The sequence below is a fragment of the Haliotis rubra genome, unplaced genomic scaffold (genome assembly GCF_003918875.1).
Source record: "Haliotis rubra isolate DU_JTF1 unplaced genomic scaffold, ASM391887v1 Scf53, whole genome shotgun sequence".
Classification (NCBI taxonomy): domain Eukaryota; kingdom Metazoa; phylum Mollusca; class Gastropoda; order Lepetellida; family Haliotidae; genus Haliotis; species Haliotis rubra.
The window spans coordinates 2,754,122-2,777,040 of NW_025767224.1; the positions used below are offsets into that span (position 1 = coordinate 2,754,122).

At 42.8% G+C, this 22,919-nt stretch overlaps 2 protein-coding genes across 5 annotated transcripts; both read right to left on the reverse strand.

Annotated features, from left to right (window-relative positions):
• Positions 1-442: 442 nt before the first annotated feature.
• Positions 443-1,401, reverse strand: LOC124252973 (pre-mRNA-splicing factor CWC22 homolog). The gene is made up of 2 exons (XM_046686682.1): positions 1,028-1,401; positions 443-994 (listed from the first exon to the last, which is right to left on the reverse strand). The coding sequence occupies exons 1-2, from the start codon at positions 1,399-1,401 to the stop codon at positions 802-804; spliced, it is 567 nt and encodes a 188-aa protein (XP_046542638.1). The 3' UTR covers positions 443-801.
• On the reverse strand, positions 443-19,762 carry LOC124252972 (vezatin-like). 4 transcript variants are annotated; one of them, XM_046686678.1, is made up of 13 exons: positions 19,659-19,762; positions 18,540-18,653; positions 18,163-18,258; positions 17,907-18,064; positions 16,332-16,619; positions 15,165-15,314; positions 12,302-12,509; positions 9,003-9,093; positions 8,619-8,841; positions 8,348-8,535; positions 7,276-7,373; positions 2,441-2,521; positions 443-1,552 (listed from the first exon to the last, which is right to left on the reverse strand). In XM_046686678.1, exons 1-13 carry the CDS (start codon positions 19,692-19,694, stop codon positions 1,403-1,405), a joined length of 1,881 nt encoding a protein of 626 aa, XP_046542634.1. In that variant the 5' UTR covers positions 19,695-19,762; the 3' UTR covers positions 443-1,402. The 4 variants fall into 4 exon arrangements, with proteins under 4 accessions (XP_046542634.1, XP_046542637.1, XP_046542636.1 ...); XM_046686679.1 differs by lacking the exons at positions 443-1,552; positions 2,441-2,521 and adding exons at positions 2,574-2,798; positions 2,900-3,017 and having other exon boundaries at positions 19,659-19,694; XM_046686681.1 differs by lacking the exon at positions 16,332-16,619 and having other exon boundaries at positions 19,659-19,694.
• Positions 19,763-22,919: the final 3,157 nt, after the last annotated feature.

Here is a 22,919-nt window from a genome sequence, read left to right on the forward strand (position 1 = left end):
GGTGTGGAGTTGCGCTTTATAAATGGACACATTATTATTATTATTATTATCTATAATGCTAGACGACACAACTGAGAAAGGAAGTTTTGTTTCTATGTCAAAAGAAAAAATATATATATGTTTTTAGGTTAAACTTGATATCAGCTGGAGTTGGATTTTGTGAGGGTTGGCTTGTACAACTAAAATCTGCACTTGATGAGTTGAAGGGAGTGGGGACAATCCAGAGAGACAATCCAATGTTGCCAATCAACACTGAAACAGAGCTTACAACAGAGGTTGTGATGATTATGGATGAAGAGGAACACCATACCAGCTTCTAAATGCCATGCCACTTACAGAAGGTACTATGAAAGAGCAAGACACTGAGATTGAAGTTCTCTCATAGTGTTTCCCACTATGTCAGTAACCTACCACTGACCTTTTCCTTTGTCAATGAAAATGATTCTTTTTATAATTTTTTTAATACACTTTCAAATCAGACCTGCTTCTTGTAGTCTTACATTCAGGTTATCATGAAAAACAGGTAATCCTGAAAACAAGAAATAAAGTATTGAGGCCAAAGAAGAACATGCACGTCCCCATGTCATCTGTGAAACCGATCTCCTCCATATTGTCTTAGCCAAGATATGAGTGATGTAGCCATCTATCCAACAACATCTTCCTCATCTTCACTGCTGTCTCCGAAGGTGTCACCAAATGTCTGCTCACTTTGTCGAAGCAATGCGGATCTAGCAGCAGCCATGGCAGCCACATTGGCTGTAAAACCAAGATTGGTTCCATGGATTCTCTCAAGCCTCTCCTTCATGTCCTCTCTCTCTCTACTGGAGCATAGTCTTTGCAATATGGAGGTGTGCTGGATTGTTCATAATCACCACCAGTTGGAGCTTCAGACATACTCTGTTCATCATTGCAAGGTGGCGCTTCAGACTTGATCTGCTTGTCACCCGCAGATGGGGTTTCAGGTTTTTTCCGATCATCATCAGATAGTGCTTCATTCCTTCTCAGATCATCATCAGATAGTGCTTCAGGCTTATTGTGACTGTCACCAGATGGGAGATTTTCAGGCACACCACCCTCACACAGGTGTCGGTGCCTCTCAGTTGGAGAGTTCAAACACTCAGCCCTAACATCCTGTTGAGAGAATGAATACCCACCCTTCCTCAACTCACTGAACATACTATCCCTGTCTTCCGTATCATCACAATCATTGCTACTGTCAGAGTTTGATCTGGTGTTTCTACTCATATCAGAGTTATCCCCCTTTTCAAACACTCTGGAAGTCTTGTTTGACTCTGTGCTTTCACAGACTGACTGTGACTCATCCTTCCCAGACAAACTGGAAGTGTCACAACTCTTTTGTTCAGCTCCCTGGATCATGCTTCGAGGTGCATTTTCCGACATATCATGTCCTGAAAGAGTTTTCTTTCCTTGACCCATTTTTTGACAGTGCGATCTGTTCCCTCTTCTCTCTATCGTAGGCCCGGACAGAAATGACAGATTTGAGCTCTGTCAGCAGACGTAGTGCCTCTTGTTTCTCGCGCTTTTTCTTTTCCTGAAACAATGTAACATGATGTGAAGCAGTAGCATGATGATAACAAGCGTTATCTCCATCAACATACATTTGAAAATGTGATTTTCTTTGAATAGTGGCTGATTTGGTATATTATTATGTAGTCTCCATTTTTCCATATTCCAGTAATAACAAAATAGCCTGAACATCATTGGACAAGGCAAACCAGTTATCCATATCATGAGCAACAATCCACATCCTCAGATTACAATGATGAACTGACCGCAGCTAGAAGATTCACTCACACCCTATTAATAACATTGACATGTAAGTGAGGTGAGGTGAAATTGGGTTTATCGTCGTGTTTGAGAATATTTCGCTCATATGACGACGTGCATGCGTGTGTATGTGTATGTGTGGCTGCTTGTACTAGCCCAGACTTAAGCTGGTTTTATAGTTCTAGCCCACTGAGATACCATGCCGCAGTGAAGCATGAATACCCCACTCAGACACATTATACTGACTCTGAGCCGACCAGTCCTTGTTGTACCCATTAATGCCGAGCGCCAGGCAGGGACCAACAAGTACCATATTTTAACGTCTTTTGGTATGACGCGGTCGGGGATCGAACCCCGCGACCTTCCGCTCTCCGGGCGGACGCTCTAAACACTACACAACAGAGGCGGTTTCGACATGTAAGTACAATCACCAGGTTAATATACGTAGGGGTAACAATTACCACTAGGACTCAATCTGGTCCAAGGTGTGTTAGCCGAACTCATCAAGAAACGAATAAATGATAAATTGGGGTTAGGTGCTGCTGTTAACAGAATCCCAGTTAGACCCAATAGAATTTGGCAAAATATCTATATTGGCTGAAAACATGACCCAATTAATTTGTGCTGAGCTCAGTTACCCCGTAATACTCACACGCTCTTCCGGGGACAGAATCGGCTCCCAGCTCCAGGTCCCTGGTTCCACCTCATCGGGGTCAGTGTACGCCTCAAACACCTGCAACAAGAAACCTCATCGGGGTCAGTGTACGCCTCAAACACCTGCAACAAGAAACCTCATCGGGTCAGTGTACGCCTCAAACACCTGCAACAAGAAACCTCATCGGGGTCAGTGTACGCCTCAAACACCTGCAACAAGAAACCTCATCGAGGTCAGTGTACGCCTCAAACACCTGCAACAAGAAACCTCATCGAGGTCAGTGTACGCCTCAAACACCTGCAACAAGAAACCTCATCGAGGTCAGTGTACGCCTCAAACACCTGCAACAAGAAACCTCATTTGTGGTCAGTGTGTGCCTCAAACGCCTCAAACACCTGCAACAAGAAACCTCGCCGGGGTCGGGGTAGTGCGCCTCAAACACCTGCAACAAGAAACCTCATCGAGGTCAGTGTACGCCTCAAACACCTGCAACAAGAAACCTCATCGTGGTCAGTGTACGCCTCAAACACCTGCAACAAGAAACCTCATCGAGGTCAGTGTACGCCTCAAACACCTGCAACAAGAGACCTCATTAGGGTAGGTGAACCTCAAACACCTGCAACAACAGACCTCATCGGGGAAGGTGAACACCCCGAACACCTGCAACAAGAGACCTCATCGGGGTTGGTGAACACCTTGAACGTCTGCAACAAGAGACCTCATCAGGGTAGGTATACACCTTGAACATCTGCAACAAGAGACCTCATCGGGGTCAGTGTATGCCTCAAACACCTGCAACAACAGACCTTAACAACAGATCTGTATATATGTTTACATCCATTATGCTCCTGATTCAGAAGGAAGGACTCACGCTATTTAAATGCCTGCCATTAAATCTTGAATTTCAGGCCACAGAACCAAAGCTGTCAGGATATTTTGAAGGAGCGATGAAGAGCAGCAAACAGGCTGCTTTGTCTCAGGATCGCACCCACAGGTGTCCTGTCTGACATTTAATGTCTAACTGAGTGCAGGATTAAACAAAACTGTCAACCCTATGTCTAATACATTTGTTCCTCCACTGGTTTAACTTTGAAGTTCCTATTCAAAGTAATTTGTCAAACTTCTGTGTATGAAAAACCAATTCGAACAATGGCCAGTTTCTGTGATTCTCAGTTTTATAGACAACAAATCATGGTTTGTGGGAGAAAAAATAGAACAAATTTCACAGTATTTTTGTTGATAAAATATTTCTAAATATATTGCAACTTTGTGCAGTGTTAGTTCAGTGTTTGTCCTAAAGTCACACTACTGTAATCTACAGTCTTGTATTTAAGCTCAAAAGTAGTACAGTAGGTTACAGGGGTATGTTGCATTATCCTATGTGGGCAACACATCAGTTTGCATTCACACTTCTCTCAATCATTTCCTAGATTTCATATTTCAAGTTTCAAATAATTTAGAAAAAGGATGAAAATGGTCCAAATGTCAAAGAACAGGATATTGAGCTTGCATATCCGTGACATATATCTCTATATATAAAATATCCTTATAAGGGGGCAGTGGGGTAGCCTAGTTGTTACAGCGTTTGCTCGTCACGCCGAACACCTGGGTTCGATTCCCAACATGTGCACAATGTGTGAAGCCCATATCTGGTCTCCCCCGCTGTGATATTGCTGGAATATTGCTAAAACACGGCGAAAAAACTCACTCACTCCTTATACATGGATCTAAATAACAAGTATTTCACACTGCAGTACCATATGTCATCAGCGAAACAGCGTACTGACTGACACTGTTCCACCACTAATCCCTCCTGTCATAACTGACACTACATTAACCGGCCTTCAGCATTAAAGAAGAACTTAAGGGTTCCGACAACAGATTACACTTTTTAATCCAGCACAAGGGGACCAATGTTTCCTTCTCTTCAAAATTCATTTGCATGATTGATAATAAGTTCCTCTTAAAGTGAAATGTTTGTGGTGTTCCTTCGGTGTGAATCAAGGTATATTCTTCTGGCTCTGACAGAAACAGCCAACAATGAGTACAAAAAGAGGGGGTATGAATACACAAGAGAAGGTATGTTCAACTGCTGTGAACACGCTGGCTTGATTTACTATGGGATGGCTACACTCATCAGTGACGTTGACAACTTTAGAAAGACATGTTAATCCTCCCATTCTTTGAAAAGTAATTTATGATGACTGTGAACAAGTGTGTGTGTTGTTACAAGTGCTTGTATCACACAAACCAGCAGCTGCTGACTGTATGGTCGCAACAACACTAGACAGTACTAGAAAAATGTATTGCAGTTCAACATATTATTACACAGATTTGAAGAACAGGCAGATATAGCCATCAGCTTTGGATTCTAAATAGGAATAGTGATCCTTTCCAAAGGGGAAAGTATAAAACCATTGCATATTTCCAGAAGAAACTTGCTAAACATGTCATTCTAGTGGTAAATGGGTGCCTTCAATGATTTGGGATTCTCATTTTAAATAATTATTTTGTGATGACAGGACAGATTTTATTTAAAAGAGGGGAGTGCTTGTTTCACTAGCAGAACTCTAAAATTGTTGAATATTTCATTAGAAAACTTGCTATACTGGCATAGTGGTGAATTTTGATGATTAGGAATATTAAAAAATACTGCACTTTATGCTCTTTTCTTCATTCAACTGAAGGTATCTGATGGCAAGGAACCAAGTGGATTACATGTGTCATCTCCTGATGACTTTTGTCTACTATGGTCTCCAAGTTCCTTTCTATACATTAAGCAGTACTGCAGCCATATTGCTGAAGATGACAACAATTGAGGGTCACCAATGAGGTCTGTTTTGTGTGTTTGTTTATTAACTATACTACAGTGACCTGTATATTTGGTCCAGTTGTCAGACTTCCATTTTAGAACCCTTGTTGACTGGGTAGATTATATCAATGACTATGTGTACTGGCAATTTGGTGTCTTGGGTTGCAAGCTTGGATGGGGCTCAGCCACAAGAAATTACTAGAATTTGAACATAACAAAGAAAGTGTAACTCCATATTTGCTTCGTTTGACCACTGTCTAAAAGGTTTTCAGACATGGAAACACGCTAATTTACATTTGTCTGCAGGGAACACCAAGTGGGGGATCTAGGTGTGCCAGCTGTCAGACTTTTGGAAGCCATGGTGGCTAAGTAGGTTTGAACGCTGTCTTTGCTGCCTTATTCGAATGCTGAATTGGACTAAACCCCCAAATAGTGCTGTAGAAAGTATAATCCTTAGTAACATTGGGTTTCATCACTGACAACTGTCCCACATATAACACTTGATCATCCAAAACTGTGTTCCACAGGAGATATTGCTTGTGTGAGATCAAACGATTGTTTTGACAGTTGATTTTTGTACAATGTCCTGACATCATCAATTACATGACTCACAATGTTATGACGTCGAAAACCTGATGATGTCACAATGTTATGACATCACCGCACTGCAAGTCTAAAAGCAGTACCATGTTCAGATATGTCCATGTTTCATTAAAAACTAATGAAGAGTGATTTTTGATGATAAATAGAATCTCACCCTCATGTCTTCTGAGATCAAATATATCAACACTCATTGATAAAAGTAAAAATATCCTCGGCAAGCATTGGATATTTGTAACTTTATCAACTTGTGGTGATATATTTGATATCAAAAGACACTTGGGTGAGATTCTCTATATGTTACATCGCTGACAACTGTCGAAAATATAACACCATGTTACATCATTGACAACTGTCCCAAATATAACACCATGTTACATAGTTGACAGCTGTCCCAAATATAACACTATGTTACATAGTTGACAACTGTCCCAAATATAACACTATGTTACATAGTTGACAACTGTCCCAAATATAACAATATAACACTATGTTACACAGCTGACAACTGTCCCAAATATAACACCATGTTACATAGTTGACAACTGTCCCAAATATAACACCATGTTACATAGTTGACAACTGTCCCAAATATAACACCATGTTACATAGTTGACAACTGTCCCAAATATAACACCATGTTACATAGTTGACAACTGTCCCAAATATAACACTATGTTACATAGTTGACAACTGTCCCAAAAATAACACTATGTTACATCGTTGACAACTGTCCCAAATATAACACTATGTTACATCGTTGACAACTGTCCCAAATATAACTCTGTTACATAGTTGACAGCTGTCCCAAATATAACACTATGTTACATAGTTGACAACTGTCCCAAATATAACACCATGTTACATAGTTGACAACTGTCCCAAACATAACACTATGTTACATAGCTGACAACTGTCCCAAATATAACACTATGTTACATAGTTGACAACTGTCCCAAATATAACACTATGTTACACAGCTGACAACTGTCCCAAATATAACACTATGTTACATAGTTGACAACTGTCCCAAATATAACACTATGTTACATAGTTGACAACTGTCCCAAATATAACACTATGTTACATAGTTGACAACTGTCCCAAATATAACACTATGTTACACTGTGGATAGATGTCCAACCACAACAACCATGCATTATGGAATATGTTAGACTGTGTCAGGATAAAAACCAAGTCACAGAGACTGACCACTTGACCAATTTAGTTTCTAAATGAACATAGGCTGCTGGAGACCCATGTTTTCATCTGGGATCCCGTAAGGTTTGTGTAATGTATGTTACCCCATGTACTCACAAATTTTCATCAAGAATAGTCCTGTAAAGGGAGGCAACTGGAGCATTACATAGTTATCTCCCTTTATCAGCTGCACAGTAACCGAATCTATATCAATATGTACCTGATCCTCAATGATTGGGTCTCCTATCTCAGCAAATGGAATTACTCTGGATCCCGGACTTTTTGAGACTAGATCCGGGGGGACCTCCAGTTTTGGAACTGCAAACATAACAGAAACTTTATGTCTTATTGTATGGGAATAATATATTTAGCAAATTATGTCTGTCCATCCTCAAATGGTTGGTTGGTTGTTTAACGCCGCACTCAGCAATATTTCAGCTTTGTGGCAGTGGTCTGTAAATAATTGAGTCTGGACCAGACAGTCCTGTGATCAACAGCATGAGCATCGATCTGGGGAACTGACCACAGCTGGTAGACAATATAACCAAGACAGTGGTTTTAAGAGGAAGGATATTTGATCTTTTTTTCATATTTGTCAGACTGGATTATGACATGGCACTACCCATGATGAATAAAGATTTCACTTCATTATTATTTGTGGTTTTGAGGGTATCAGAGAAATAGACAGCGTGTGTAAATCCATGTTGTGGAGTGTGGACACAGGCTTTAATGTTTATAACTCCATAAGTGCAAAAATGTATTGAAATCAAATCTACAAAAACAAATATATTACCAATATATCAGAGGCATCTTATTAATTCATTAACATACCAAAAAAAAGAGAACAAAACAAAATCAATGACATGTTCTGCGCAGTAGTGCAACCCAATTTTAATATCGGCTTTCATGTTGAAATATCGGCTTTCATGTTGTTGCCGTGAGAACCCATGGAACCCACAGCTGCAGCAGAAAGAACTTACAATGGGGTAAAGTCAACACAGTTTAATACATCATATTTGATTGAGTTACCATCTGTTTTGGTCTGCCCTATCTGCCAGGGCTGAGAAAAGGCTGACTTCTGCATCATAACATGACGTCATACAATACGTCAGACTATTAAATCAGATCAGGGGAGACCACTTTAACTTTAGAGAGTTACGCATACATTACATTGGCCAATCGGAAAACTGTCGTCCATTAATGGGCATGTCCTCAATGTGTTTTGTCTTATGGAAACATTTAACCAATCATATGTGATAGAATCACTTGGAATCTATTTATTCTAAACGCACCTTGCTTCCTGGCCTTCTCCAGACGGGACGTTCCCTCGTCCCAGCATCCTTTACATGCTTCCAGTTCCGCCTTTATACCTGCCATTAAGGACTGCCACTTCTCATTGGCTGCCTGCTCAGATTCTCCTTCCTGATTGGTTGGAACATCTTCTAGTCTAGACTCAAGCTGACTGGCTAGATCTCGGACCCTGGGGAGAATAACATAGTTAGCCACATAACCCAGTTTGTATCTCTTTGTGAAAAAAAGATAAAATAATGATAAATATCTCACCTAGTGATTGTTGCTTGTAGATGAAGGTCAAGGCTGTGCACAGCTATGTAGAACTCTTCTGTCTGTGAGGAACACTTGTTGTGAGGAGAGCGGCCTTTGGGTTGTCTCCCCTGTGGACTGCTCCTATGGAAGTCATACAGACGGTGCAATGACAACTCTTCTGTCTGTAAAGTCCTATGGAGGTCACTTGTAAGATCAACTGTGTCGAATGGATTGTTTCTGTCTGGAAAATAACAACAGCAACTTTTACAAATATAGGTCAACCAAAAAATACAGGAGGGGTATAATTATGATGCTAAAACTGTTTATTCTTTCAGTTTAGCTAAGAGTACAGACATAATATGTCCAACCAACTATTGAGTGAGACAGATTCATGTAACATACCTCCATCAGTACGCTGGGAGTTCTGGGAGAAGCACAGCGCCAATCTCCGGACAAACTCGGACAGGTGGAGGTGGAATAGTTCAGTCATGGCCTGGTGAACACAGTGAGTGAGTGAGTGAGTGGCTACATTTTCGCAGTTTAGTGTTATAAGGAAGACTAGCTCAAAGTGGCTCAAAGAAAAACATAATTAACCAAGCTAAAACATTTGACCTGAAGACATGAAAATCGTATGTATTTGTTCAACACAATCCTCTTTGACACTGATACTCTTGCTCTTAGCTATCCAAGACATTGACCGGAGCTTCTATGACATTATTGTATTACCTGGAATGTGTTCCGGCAAGAACATTCGTCTTGTCTGGGATGATTTTGTGAAAAAATTCTAATGAGTACCCATCAGTCAGGTGGTACATGACCAACCTTGAGAGCTGCCACTGTAAGATGGGACATGACCCACATTGACAGCTGCCACTATAAGATGGTACATGACCCACCTTGACAGCTGCCACTGTAAGATGGTACATGACCCACCTTGAGAGCTGCCACTGTAAGATGGTACATGACCCACCTTGAGAGCTGCCACTGTAAGATGGTACATGACCCACCTTGAGAGCTGCCACTGTAAGATGGTACATGACCCACCTTGAGAGCTGCCACTGTAAGATGGTACATGACCCACATTGAAAGCAGCCACTGTAAGATGGTACATGACCCACCTTGAGAGCTGCCACTGTAAGATGGTACATGACCCACCTTGAGAGCTGCCACTGTAAGATGGTACATGACCCACATTGAAAGCAGCCACTGTAAGATGGTACATGACCCACCTTGACAGCTGCCACTGTAAGATGGTACATGACCCACCTTGACAGCTGCCACTGTAAGATGGTACATGACCACCCTTGAGAGCTGCCACTGTAAGATGGTACATGACCCACCTTGAGAGCAGCCACTGTAAGATGGTACATGACCCACCTTGACAGCTGCCACTGTAAGATGGTACATGACCCACCTTGAGAGCTGCCACTGTAAGATGGTACATGACCCACCTTGAGAGCTGCCACTGTAAGATGGTACATGACCCACCTTGAAAGCTGCCACTGTCAGGTGGTACATGACCCACCTTGACAGCTGCCACTGTAAGATGGTACATGACCCACCTTGAAAGCAGCCACTGTCAGGTGGTACATGACCCACCTTGAGAGCTGCCACTGTAAGATGGTACATGACCCACCTTGACAGCTGCCACTGTAAGATGGTACATGACCCACCTTGAGAGCTGCCACTGTAAGATGGTACATGACCCACATTGAAAGCAGCCACTGTAAGATGGTACATGACCCACCTTGACAGCTGCCACTGTAAGATGGTACATGACCCACCTTGACAGCTGCCACTGTAAGATGGTACATGACCCACCTTGAGAGCTGCCACTGTAAGATGGTACATGACCCACCTTGACAGCTGCCACTGTAAGATGGTACATGACCCACCTTGAAAGCAGCCACTGTAAGATGGTACATGACCCACCTTGACAGCTGCCACTGTAAGATGGTACATGACCCACCTTGAGAGCTGCCACTGTAAGATGGTACATGACCCACCTTGAAAGCTGCCACTGTCAGGTGGTACATGACCCACCTTGAGAGCTGCCACTGTAAGATGGTACATGACCCACCTTGAAAGCTTCCACTGTCAGGTGGTACATGACCCACATTGAGAGCTGCCACTGTAAGATGGTACATGACCCACCTTGAGAGCTGCCACTGTAAGATGGTACATGACCCACATTGAGAGCTGCCACTGTAAGATGGTACATGACCCACCTTGAAAGCAGCTACTGTCAGGTGGTACATGACCCACCTTGAGAGCTGCCACTGAGGACAACTCAGGAGGTGGTACATGACCCACCTTAAGAGCTGTCACCAAGTACCCATCAGTGAGGTGGTACATGACCCACCTTGAGAGCTGCCACCAAGTACCCATCAGTGAGGTGGTACATGACCCACCTTGAGAGCTGCCACCGAGTACCCATCAGTGAGGTGGTACATGACCCACCTTGAGAGCTGCCACCGAGTACCCATCAGTGAGGTGGTACATGACCCACCTTGAGCTGCCACCGAGTACCCATCAGTGAGGTGGTACATGACCCACCTTGAGAGCTGCCACTGAGTACCCATCAGTGAGGTGGTACATGACCCACCTTGAGAGCTGCCACCAAGTACCCATCAGTGAGGTGGTACATGACCCACCTTGAGAGCTGCCACCGAGTACCCATCAGTGAGATGGTACATGACCCACCTTGAGAGCTGCCACTGAGTACCCATCAGTGAGGTGGTACATGACCCACCTTGAGAGCTGCCACCGAGTACCCATCAGTAAGATGGTACATGACCCACCTTGAGAGCTGCCACTGTAAGATGGTACATGACCCACCTTGACAGCTGCCACTGTAAGATGGTACATGACCCACCTTGACAGCTGCCACTGTAAGATGGTACATGACCCACCTTGAGAGCTGCCACTGAGTACCCATCAGTGAGGTGGTACATGACCCACCTTGAGAGCTGCCACCGAGTACCCATCAGTGAGGTGGTACATGACCCACCTTGAGAGCTACCACCGAGTACCCATCAGCCAGGTGGTACATGACCCACCTTGAGACCTGCCACCACCAAGTACCCATCAGTGAGGGTGGTACATGACCCACCTTGAGGCTGCCACCAAGTACCCATCAGTGAGGGTGGTACATGACCCCACCTTAAGAGCTGCCACCGGTACCTATCAGTGAGGTGGTACATGACCCACCTTGAGAGCTACCACCGAGTACCCATCAGTGAGGTGGTACATGACCCACCTTGAGAGCTGCCACCGAAAGTACCCATCAGTGAGGTGGTACATGACCCACCTTAAGAGCTGCCACCGGTACCTATCAGTGAGGTGGTACATGACCCACCTTGAGAGCTGCCACCAAGTACCTATCAGTGAGGTGGTACATGACCCACCTTGAGAGCTGCCACCGAGTACCCATCAGTGAGGTGGTACATGACCCACCTTGAGAGCTGCCACTGAGTACCCATCAGTGAGGTGGTACATGACCCACCTTGAGAGCTGCCACCAAGTACCCATCAGTGAGGTGGTACATGACCCACCTTGAGAGCTGCCACCAAGTACCCATCAGTGAGGTGGTACATGACCCACCTTGAGAGCTGCCACCGAGTACCCATCAGTGAGGTGGTACATGACCCACCTTGAGAGCTGCCACCGAGTACCCATCAGTGAGGTGGTACATGACCCACCTTGAGAGCTGCCACCGAGTACCCATCAGTGAGGTGGTACAGCATCCTGTCCTCCTTATCACCTCTGTCCTCCTCATCTAGGGGAGACTGTAGACATGGTTTGGAGTCCTCCTCATCTTGGGGGGACTGTAGACATGGTCCATAGTCCTCCAGGGGGATCCCTGCCAGGTAATGGGAGATGGAATCTATCTCTGGGATCAAGGGGTGTCTGGAAGGAAACATGTAAAATATGGTCATCCACATCACATCATCTGGATACATATTTTCATAAATTATGAAAGACTTTGGATCCATTCCACATGTGATCTGTAATGACAGACAGAGTCATCCTCATGCAACAGGGTTCTTACACAATAAATGTCATGAGTCTCTTTACTTAGTAAATATATACCAAATTTCATCACATTTTCAAAAGAAATGGCTCAGTAATATAAAAAGGATTTTCAATATGGATGTGATATGTAAGTTTACAGTGTTTAAAAATACAGGATGTTAGGAAGAACAAAGATATAGACTATTCAAATATTATTTATTTCAAATAAAAATATTTTAAATACATGTTGTAATTCAGGTCTAGAAAAGACAAGTTTTATGACCCATTAATCTGTGATGCCTCAGCTTCCAAAAGAAAGAAATATTTGCTAGATCTGTTCTTCTTGTTACTTTAAACACTTTAAATAGATTCTAAACTTACAAATGTTTGAGAGCAGCCACAATATCTTTAGAAATGCATACACAAATCATAAAGTAAGTACAATGTATTTAATTCAAATGTAAATACTATAATGTCAGTGGCTATTTTTATCAAACACACTTTCTATTAGATTTATATAGATGGTTATTTACCAAACGGCCTGTCAGTCACATAGCAGCAAATACTGTTTGTTTATTTAGTTTTGTTTATTCTTGGCCACAACACTAAATAGAGATGTCTGTCTGTCAATTCTGTAAACTTGTTCTAATAACTCTCCAAAAATGTTCTGCCAACACACTATCAATATTCAGGCAGCTCTGCAACAATGTTGCCTTTGTGACAATGTCCTACCAACTCAGCAACAATGTCCTACCAACTTTGTGACAATGTCCTACCAACTTAACAACAATGTTCTCCCATTTTTGTGACAATGACCAACCAAGTTTGTGACAATGCCCTACCAACTTAGCAACAATGTCCTACCAACTTGGCAACAATGTCCTACCAACTTTGTGACAATGTCCTACCAACTTAACAACAATGTCCTCCCATTTTTGTGACAATGTCCAACCAAGTTTGTGACAATGCCCTACCAACTTGGTGACAATGTCCTACCAACTTGGCACCAATGTCCTACTACCTTTGTAACAATGTCCTGCCAATTCACCAACAATGTCCTACCAACTTTGTGACAATGTCCTAACAACATAGCAACAATGTTCTCCCATTTTTGTGACAATGTCCAACCAACTTGAGACAATGCCATACCAACTCGGTGACAATATTCTACCAACTTTGTGACAATGTCCTACCAAATTTGTGACAATGTCCAACCAACTTAACAACAATGTCCTCCCATTTTTGTGACAATGTCCAACCAAGTTTGTGACAATGCCCTACCAACTTGGCAACAATGTCTTACTACCTTTGTGACAATGTCCCTACCAACAATGTCCTACCAACTTTGTGACAATGTCCTACCAACATAGCAACAATGTTCTCCCATTTTTGTGACAATGTCCAACCAACTTGGTGACAATGTCCAACCAACTTGAGACAATGCCATACCAACTTGGTGACAATATCCTACCAACTTGACAACAATGTCCTACCAACTTTGTGACAATGTCCTACCAACCAACATAGCAACAATGTTCTCCCATTTTTTGTGACAATGTCCAACCAACTTGGTGACAATGTCCAACCAACTTGAGACAATGCCATACCAACTTGGTGACAATATCCTACCAACTTGACAACAATGTCCTACCAACTTTGTGACAATGTCCTACCAACAATGTCCTACCAACTTTGTGACAATGTCCTACCAACATAGCAACAATGTTCCTCCCATTTTTGTGACAATGTCAAACCAACTTGGTGACAATGTCCAACCAATTTGGCAACAATGTCCTACCAACTCGACAACAGTGTCCTACCAACTCGACAACAGTGTCCTACCAACTTGGCAACAATGTCCTCCCATTTTTGTGACAATGTCCTACCAACTTTGTGACAATGTCCAACCAACTTGGCAACAATGTCCTACTACCTTTGTGACAATGTCCTACCAACTTGGCAACAATGTCCTCCCATTTTTGTGACAATGTCCAACCAACTTGTGACAATGCCCTACCAACTTGGTGACAATGTCCAACCAACTTGGCAACAATATCCTACTACCTTTGTGACAATGTCCTACCAACTTGACAACAGTGTCCTACCAACTTAGCAACAATGTCCTCCCATTTTTGTAGCAATGTCCAACAAACTTTGTGACAATGCCCTACCAACTTTGTGACAATGTCCTACCAACTCAGCAACAATGTCCTACCAACTCTAAAATGCCCATCAAGAAGTCCAACCAACTTTGTGATGTTGTCCTATTGTCCTACCAATTTTGAGACAATGTCCTACCAACTTGGCAACAATGTAAAACCAACTTTGTGACAAATCTCCAACAATGTTCTTGCAATCTAGCAGAGTTAGGCAACACTGACAATGTTCTGCCAACACACTGGCAACTCCAGCAGAATTCTGGGCAATGCTCTTTCAATGTTATGGGAACTCCCTAGCTATGTTTTGCCAACTCTCCAGCAGTGTTCTACCAACTCTCTCTCCATATATCGGCAACATTTAAGCAATGTTCTACATCAGTGCACCCCTTACCTATGGATCAGTTTGAGTGTGGTCTCTCTAAGCAGCAGCGTGGTGGTCCGGGCTGTAGCAAACAGACACCTGCGGAGTTGAGGACACTGCCTCCTGGTGGCAGCAGACGGCTTCCTGTCCAGTTGACACACTGCGGTCTTCTGACTCACTCTGAAGTCAACACAACAGGCAGTCAGATTTAATGTCCCCACAGTGTTCATCTCGGGAGATCACGATTCTTAAAATCACATTATGATGATCCCATACTATTGTTCTTGTGGCTGGCTCTCAGCTCGGAATTCACTTGCCATTTAAACATGCATTGTAAACAGGTAAAACTGATGCAACAAGATGCAAACTCATACAGAACTTATATCAACCATGACATGATTTAGACAGGCGAAATCACTGGAATGTTTTGACTCTGAAAGAAGAATCAACTTGCCCTCCTGAAATGGAACCAGCCTGAATGGCTACTGGAATGTTCACTGTCCATAGTTTATGCACACCTCTAAATTAATTAAAGTAATCCCCTGCATCATCAGTTGCAGCAGCATCATGTGTTTTGTGCATGTGTTAATGTCCTGAGGGATGTATTCAACTACATACATTTAAAGACATTAAAGCTGTGAACATGTTTGGTATCAGTAGATCTCCAAATATACCAGTAAACAGTGGACAGTGTTCACAATGTAAGGTCATGTGACTGAACTCAGGTCAGCTGACATTGTATAAGCTTACATTCTATACATAAATATCTATGACGTGCTCGACTTGATGGTTACTGATGACCAACAGAAGATGCTATCGTTAAGTGGCATTCGGAAGTGGCTATGATGAAGAGGAACAAGTTCCCAGATAGCATTCGGACGTTGACCCAACGTTGGCAAAACCATTGCCAATGTTTGGCCAACGTCTGAATGCTATCTGGGTTGTACGGACTGACAACTCCTATATTGCAATGGATGTGATGTTGATGTTTGACATCACTTGCTTGAAAATGGTGTTAGCATCTACACCGAATCGACGCATAGAGCAATAGAGAAGTTGTCGGTCTGTAAAACTTGTTCCACTACAGATGTTATCTCGTATTGATCTGAACAACAAAGCAATGTGACATATTTTCTCTTCATCTGGCCAGTCACCACAGAGAAAGATTACTTGAAGTTGGTGAAATCCCGCACTTACAAGGTGAAGCCTCTGGCAACAAGTTCCGTTTCCTGTATCAACCGAAGACTTTTGCGTGAAACAGTCACCAGACTGAGGAAAGTGTCCAGGAAATGTGTGAACGTGTTGTACAGTCGGTTGTACTGACGCCGCTTTCTGTACTCCATCCCCTGCACAGCTCCGTACACTGCACCCAACATTGCCACAGCTCCTGCTACCAGGTCAGAGGTCCCACTGTAGGGGGAGCCACTGTCTGTCAGACGGGCTACGATGTAAGCTACCATACATGGTACAAGGACTGACGGGAATCTGCCAAAGAAGACAATGTTGAGAAAGAGTTGAGTCATCTGCTTCTTACAAACAGGAGGATCAAGATGACACACATGATGTATAGATCGTTTATAGATTTTTTTGTGGGTTCTAGAGTACCAACTGCCAGAACAGTTACATTTCCAACATATAAGATCACTCATTACTACTGTATTAATAAGAACTGTGTCGATGGTTTAATGGATCAAGTGTCTGTCCTGAGTCGATGGTTTAATGGATCAAGTGTCTGTCCTGAGTCGATGGTTTAATGGATCAAGTGTCTGTCCTGAGTCGATGGTTTAATGGATCAACTGTCTGTCCTGAGTCGATGGTTTAATGGATCAACTGTCTGTCCTGAGTCGATGGTTTAATGGATCAACTGTCTGTCCTGAGAAGAGAAGGTTGGTTGTTCAATCCCTGGTTACATCAGAGGAGAAAACGGTAAACTATGGTACCAATCGTTACCCTGTCTGGCATTTGGCTCCAAGGGAATAAAACATAGACTGGTTTACTACTATTTAGTATCCTGTGTCTGAATTGGGCATCCATATTAAAACTGTGGCATTGTATCTCAGTGTACCAAGGGCGGTGGGGTAGCCTAGTGGTTAAAGTGTTGGCACGTCATGCGAAGACACGGGTTCGATTCCCCACATGGGTACAATGTGTGAAGCCCATTTCTGGTGTCCCCCACGGAGATATTGCCGGAGTATTGCTAAAAGCGGCGTAAAAACAAACTCACTCACTCATTCAGTGTACCAGCAGTATAAAACCAGCATTGATTGTATTATATACCTATTTAATCTTATGATAGCATTTTATCTTATGATAACACGAAGACGTCATGTTAGGCAAGAAACAACTCATTCTTCAAACTCGCTGTCTCTCTCCTACCATGACATGTTCTCGTTCTCAATACAGGTCCCAATGCACTTATCTTACATTCTATATATATACATTACTCTTGAACACATGCATGCATGGAACTTCAAAAGTGGGGCAGTGGGGTAGCCTAGTGGTTAAAGTGTTGGCTTGTCATGCCCAAGGCCTGGATTTGATTCCTCACATGGGAACATTGTGTGAAGCCCATTTCTGGTGTGCCTTTTTGTGATAGTGCTGGAAAATTATTAAAAGCAGCGTAAAACCATTCACAACAGTATTGAATGCAACGTTAACACCACCACACTACAGAGATCACTAAACAACAACAACTTGACAGCCTTTACTGCAAATAAGCAGATATGGTGTTCCAGAGGTTCTCACATGGTATACAAGCAACAGTGTACCTACATGAGTTTCAGCCAGAGCCTGTGAGTCGTGGATAGGCGTCGACCATCAGGTAGGTGTGGCTCCTCTTCGACAAAGTCCTGCAGGAATACCTGGTCATCCTCCACAAGAACTCTGGATGACCGCAGTGTAGACAACACCTGGTGCCTGTACTGGTCCACCTGTCAAGGAGGAAGATGTATGAGTGAGTGAACACTGGACAGGTCACGGTGGAAGATAATCAACTTCCTACAAGGGCAGGACCTGCCCCCCTACTCACCACTGTGTCTGTCTGATTGTTGTGTTTACGGAGGAGCGTTGAAAGAAAGATGAAACACTTCTTGCAGATGTTCGACACTCTGGACACTGCTGAGGGCTGAAACACATGTTTGGATGTCAGTGTTTATGTCTATATATAAATAATACATGTAGTGCCAAGATATTTGATACACACCAACCATTCTGATTGTGCTCCATTTGACATCATCAATAGTTTTGATCACGCATTAACACAGAATAACACATGGGGAAATCTGAGAACATTCTTATTAAAATGTGTGAATATTAATAGAACATACTGCTTCAATGCAATAGCCTACTGGTAACAAAGCCTATGCTCAACAGAATGCACAAGTACTGATTTTATACATGACATACAACAGGTGCTTGCACTTGATCTGTTTGGTGGCAGCTTTTCCCACTGATTCGGACTGGTTCTGCATCTATGCCCTCCACCCCTGCCTCCCTCAGGTGTTGGTACAGGGGAGAATTCTGAAAACATGCAAACTATTATTTAGGATTTGACATGATATAGGTCACAAATAGTACAAATATTTAGGAGTGATGTTCACATCAGAAGGTGTATGAACTCACGCCACAACAGTATACACAGCAATCAGAAAAAGTGTCACAATATTTTCCGACTTCATTATATTGTGGTGGATTTCCAATCTCTGTTGCATCAACTCTAGTTTATTGTATGGTTTTACCTATTTTAACATGGAGCAGAAATTTAGGGATTTCAACGCTTTGAACAAATTCAAAGAGTACACATGAAATATTTCAAGAAAATAATGTATCTCCGAAAACTGCATGTAATGTAGCTGTTCCAGGAGACAGTGGGACAAAGACTGCATTTGTTTCAAAATGTGTTACATGTATTACCTACTGAACTAAGTTCTTAATGGGTAACAACAGACATACGAAACATTACATACATGGACTTGACAAGGTTGATCAAGCATCATGGATAGCATATGTCAAACAGATTAAAATTGAATACAGATTCAGAAATTCATGGATTATGCATGGATTTAAATAATAGGAAGGACTTTACATCAGGAACACATCACCAATGTCGACTATCAGCAAACAGGTATTAATATTAACTTGGCATATTCGAAGTACAAATCTCCTTTAAACCAGAGAGCATATAATCAGTGCACTATTTTACAATTATAAAGCTAAAAACATTTCAACAAGCATCATCAAGATTTAGAACATGGATGCAGGTCTGGATTTGCTGAAGAAAGACGACTAATGTACCAACTGCTCTCGCTATGGATTTGACTATGTTGAAACTGACACTCATTTCATGCTTGTGTGTAGAGTGTTTAGCAATTGCGATCGAAAATAGGACAACTTGGATGGTTGTCCCCAGCAATGTCTTTCTCATGCACGATATATAATCCATGTGAACTAGAAAGTGTACGCGATTATCATACACGAAACCACAAGCTGCCGCCACAATAAATCTCTTAATATGATAATAAGTACCTCGAAAATAACATCTTCATCCAAATCTTCTTCCATCGTCGCAAAAGATGATGATTGAGAGTGACCTCCCTTTGACTGCAAATTCCTTTACCCTCAAATATGAGGGATTCATTTTACGGAGTTTCGTTAGCTATATTGCATGAAACGAAAGCAAAATATTAATTTCGATTTATGGATAGATTACAAGTGCACATTTTGCACATTTGCCATCTGAAATGAGATTTATTTTATGGAATGTGAAATAGGTCAATGAAATGTGAATACAACAGCAAAACCCTTCGTATTCGTCCCCGGTTGTATTTCTAAACATTGTTTTGGGTGATGATGTTTAGACTTCCTTCCTGTCATTTTGACTAAAAAAATAGAACCTGAACCCTTTTTATACAATTCTTTTGATAATGAAAGACAACATCTGTCAACACAACTACCATGGGTAGTTATTGTTTGAGACATCAGAATAGGTTTACTTTAGGGATTCCAAGTCCAGGTTTGAGACCAAGTCTAGGTCTGGGTCGGTGTGTGTATATAGGTCCAGGTCCGGGTCTAGGTCTGGGTCGGTGTGTGTATATAGGTCCAGGTCCGGGTCTAGGTCTGGGTCGGTGTGTGTATATAGGTCCAGGTCCGGGTCGGTGTGTGTATATAGGTCCAGGTCCGGGTCTAGGTCTGGGTCGGTGTGTGTATATAGGTCCAGGTCCGGGTCTAGGTCTGGGTCGGTGTGTGTATATAGGTCCAGGTCCGGGTCTAGGTAGGTGTGTGTATATAGGTCCAGGTCCGGGTCGGTGTGTGTATATAGGTCCAGGTCCGGGTCGGTGTGTGTATATAGGTCCAGGTCCGGGTCTAGGTCTGGGTAGGTGTGTGTATATAGGTCCAGGTCCGGGTCTAGGTCTGGGTCGGTGTGTGTATATAGGTCCAGGTCCGGGTCGGTGTGTGTATATAGGTCCAGGTCCAGGTCTAGGTCTGGGTCGGTGTATGTATATAGGTCCAGGTCCGGGTCTAGGTCTGGGTCGGTGTGTGTATATAGGTCCAGGTCCGGGTCGGTGTGTGTATATAGGTCCAGGTCCGGGTCTAGGTCTGGGTCCAAACGTGAGTTAAGGTCTTGGTTAAGGTCTAGATCTAGGTCTTGGCTCGGTTCGGGGTCGAGTCTGGGTCTAGGTCTAGGTACGGGTCTGAGTCTAGGTCCAGGTTTGGGTCTGTGTCTGAGTATGAGCCTGATCCTGTGTTTGTGTCCAGGTTTGGGTCTGTGTCTGAGTTTGAGCCTGGTCCTGAGTCTGAGCCTATGTCTATATGTAACCAGGTCCGAGTACAGGCCCACGTCCAAGTTCAAAATACCTCATGGGAGAAACAAACTCATTAAGAGTACGTGTGACCTGTTTGTGTGTCATCCGACTATGACAGCGTATGCTACATGTGTTGGCCACTGCATGGTTTGCTTGTTCCAGACCTGACTATGCCGAGATATAGCTGCTCTGTTGCTGATCAACATTCACTCTCAACTTTTAGCTTGGTAAGGCGCTGTTAGAATTTAAGACAACACATTTGCACATACCATTCCAAAGAAGTTAAAATGACAAACAGACAAATCAAGATACTGTGACTAAAACGCCTTTTTTCTTTGAATTATGTTTAAAATATATTTACGTCTTTGGTTACAAAGGTAAGGTATCGCTGAACATACGAAACCAGTGAGCTGTGATAAGCTGTGAGCGAGTTGGGTTTAATGCCGCTGTTAAACAGCAGTCCAGTTTCCATGGCGTGTGGCTGCAATGTAGGAGTAACACATTCACCACTTTGTTGAAACCCACTGGCACCGGTATGGTGCAGACAAACCCAGAATCATCATCCAGGCAAGCTTACGGTCACAGATTTCTGATGTGCCCAAGGGGGGGGCAACTCTGTGGAGCGAATTGCGGCGCCATGGACTACTGGGCCACCCGTCACACCTTGCAGGAGTGGAAGAGGTCACACTGGTCGTGACTGACACTGTAAGTGAGATAAGTGACACACTTCTTAAAATTGGAAGTTTCAGACGGCAAATTACTTTGTGAAACAGAAGAAAAAAGTATGTCCTCCAAGAGAAAAAGTTTTCTATTTACAAAATTGTTCTTCCGTATCCTCGCCAAAAGAACGAAACTTGTGACGTGACATGCTCATCGTGTGCGTGTGCGATTTTTGAAGTTTCCTTATTTTGTGGAATATTTGAAGGTGATGCAAACTGTTAACCTCATCCAAGAGCACGGCCTTCAGTGGAGGTGGTGAAACACTTTCTGATAGCGTCATGACACACTCTATATATGCTTTCTACATAGTCATGTGTACCGTTAACACATTAACAAATGTATGTAACATAACACTTGTTCTATGTATAAACTAGTAATCTTTAGAAATGGAATTTGTACCTTAAATTACTGAAATCAATTATCACTAGCGTGTACTTCATTTACCGTGAACAAGTTTAACACCGACAGAGGCAGACTGCCGCACTTCCCCCCGAAACCTGACACTGTTACCCTGTGTCAGTTCCCCCCATGTCACATCGCCGTAATCACCCCGTGTCGTAATGAGACGTCCACGCCGCTCTCGACCCCGTCACCTCAATCTTCTATCTACCTCGTCTATAGCCTGTACATTCCCCAACGTGAGATGTGTACTCAGGGCTTAACAGGCATTCATTCAAATCCAACCTTCTCCCGTTTCATTTGCACCTATTTGCACAGTAAACATACTCCCCAGGTTGCAAACTCGTCAACCGCGGGCGGCTTTTTTTAACGTCGGCGTAGTGGGATGGTACTATTACTGGCGTTTGATGAAGATCATTGATTCTGTGGGATTGAGAGAAGACGGAACGACAAAAGAAGTATACCCAGTTTTGTTCTAAAGCGTTGTGGCATCAGGTAGGTGCTTGTTCGCATTAGCCTAACGCGTGATGTTCTTGTATTATTCATGTTTCATATCTGTAGAATAATTCCGGTTATTGACCTTATTTCCTCGTCACTCAGGTAATCCTGAAAATGACAATACCTAAATTGATTGAAATGATTATGCATGTATATGATACACCGGTAGCACTCCAGAGATGCACTCCAATCACGCACATGAAATATGGACTCATATAGTCATGGCGAGTTCTAATCGCAAGATACACCTACAGTTGTTACAATCAGTGACGCACTGATGCTAAATGAACCTCTTCGTACAGGCACTGTTACAAATATATTCCATAAACCAAAATGGCAGAGGGACCATATACGGTCCTTAAAACTG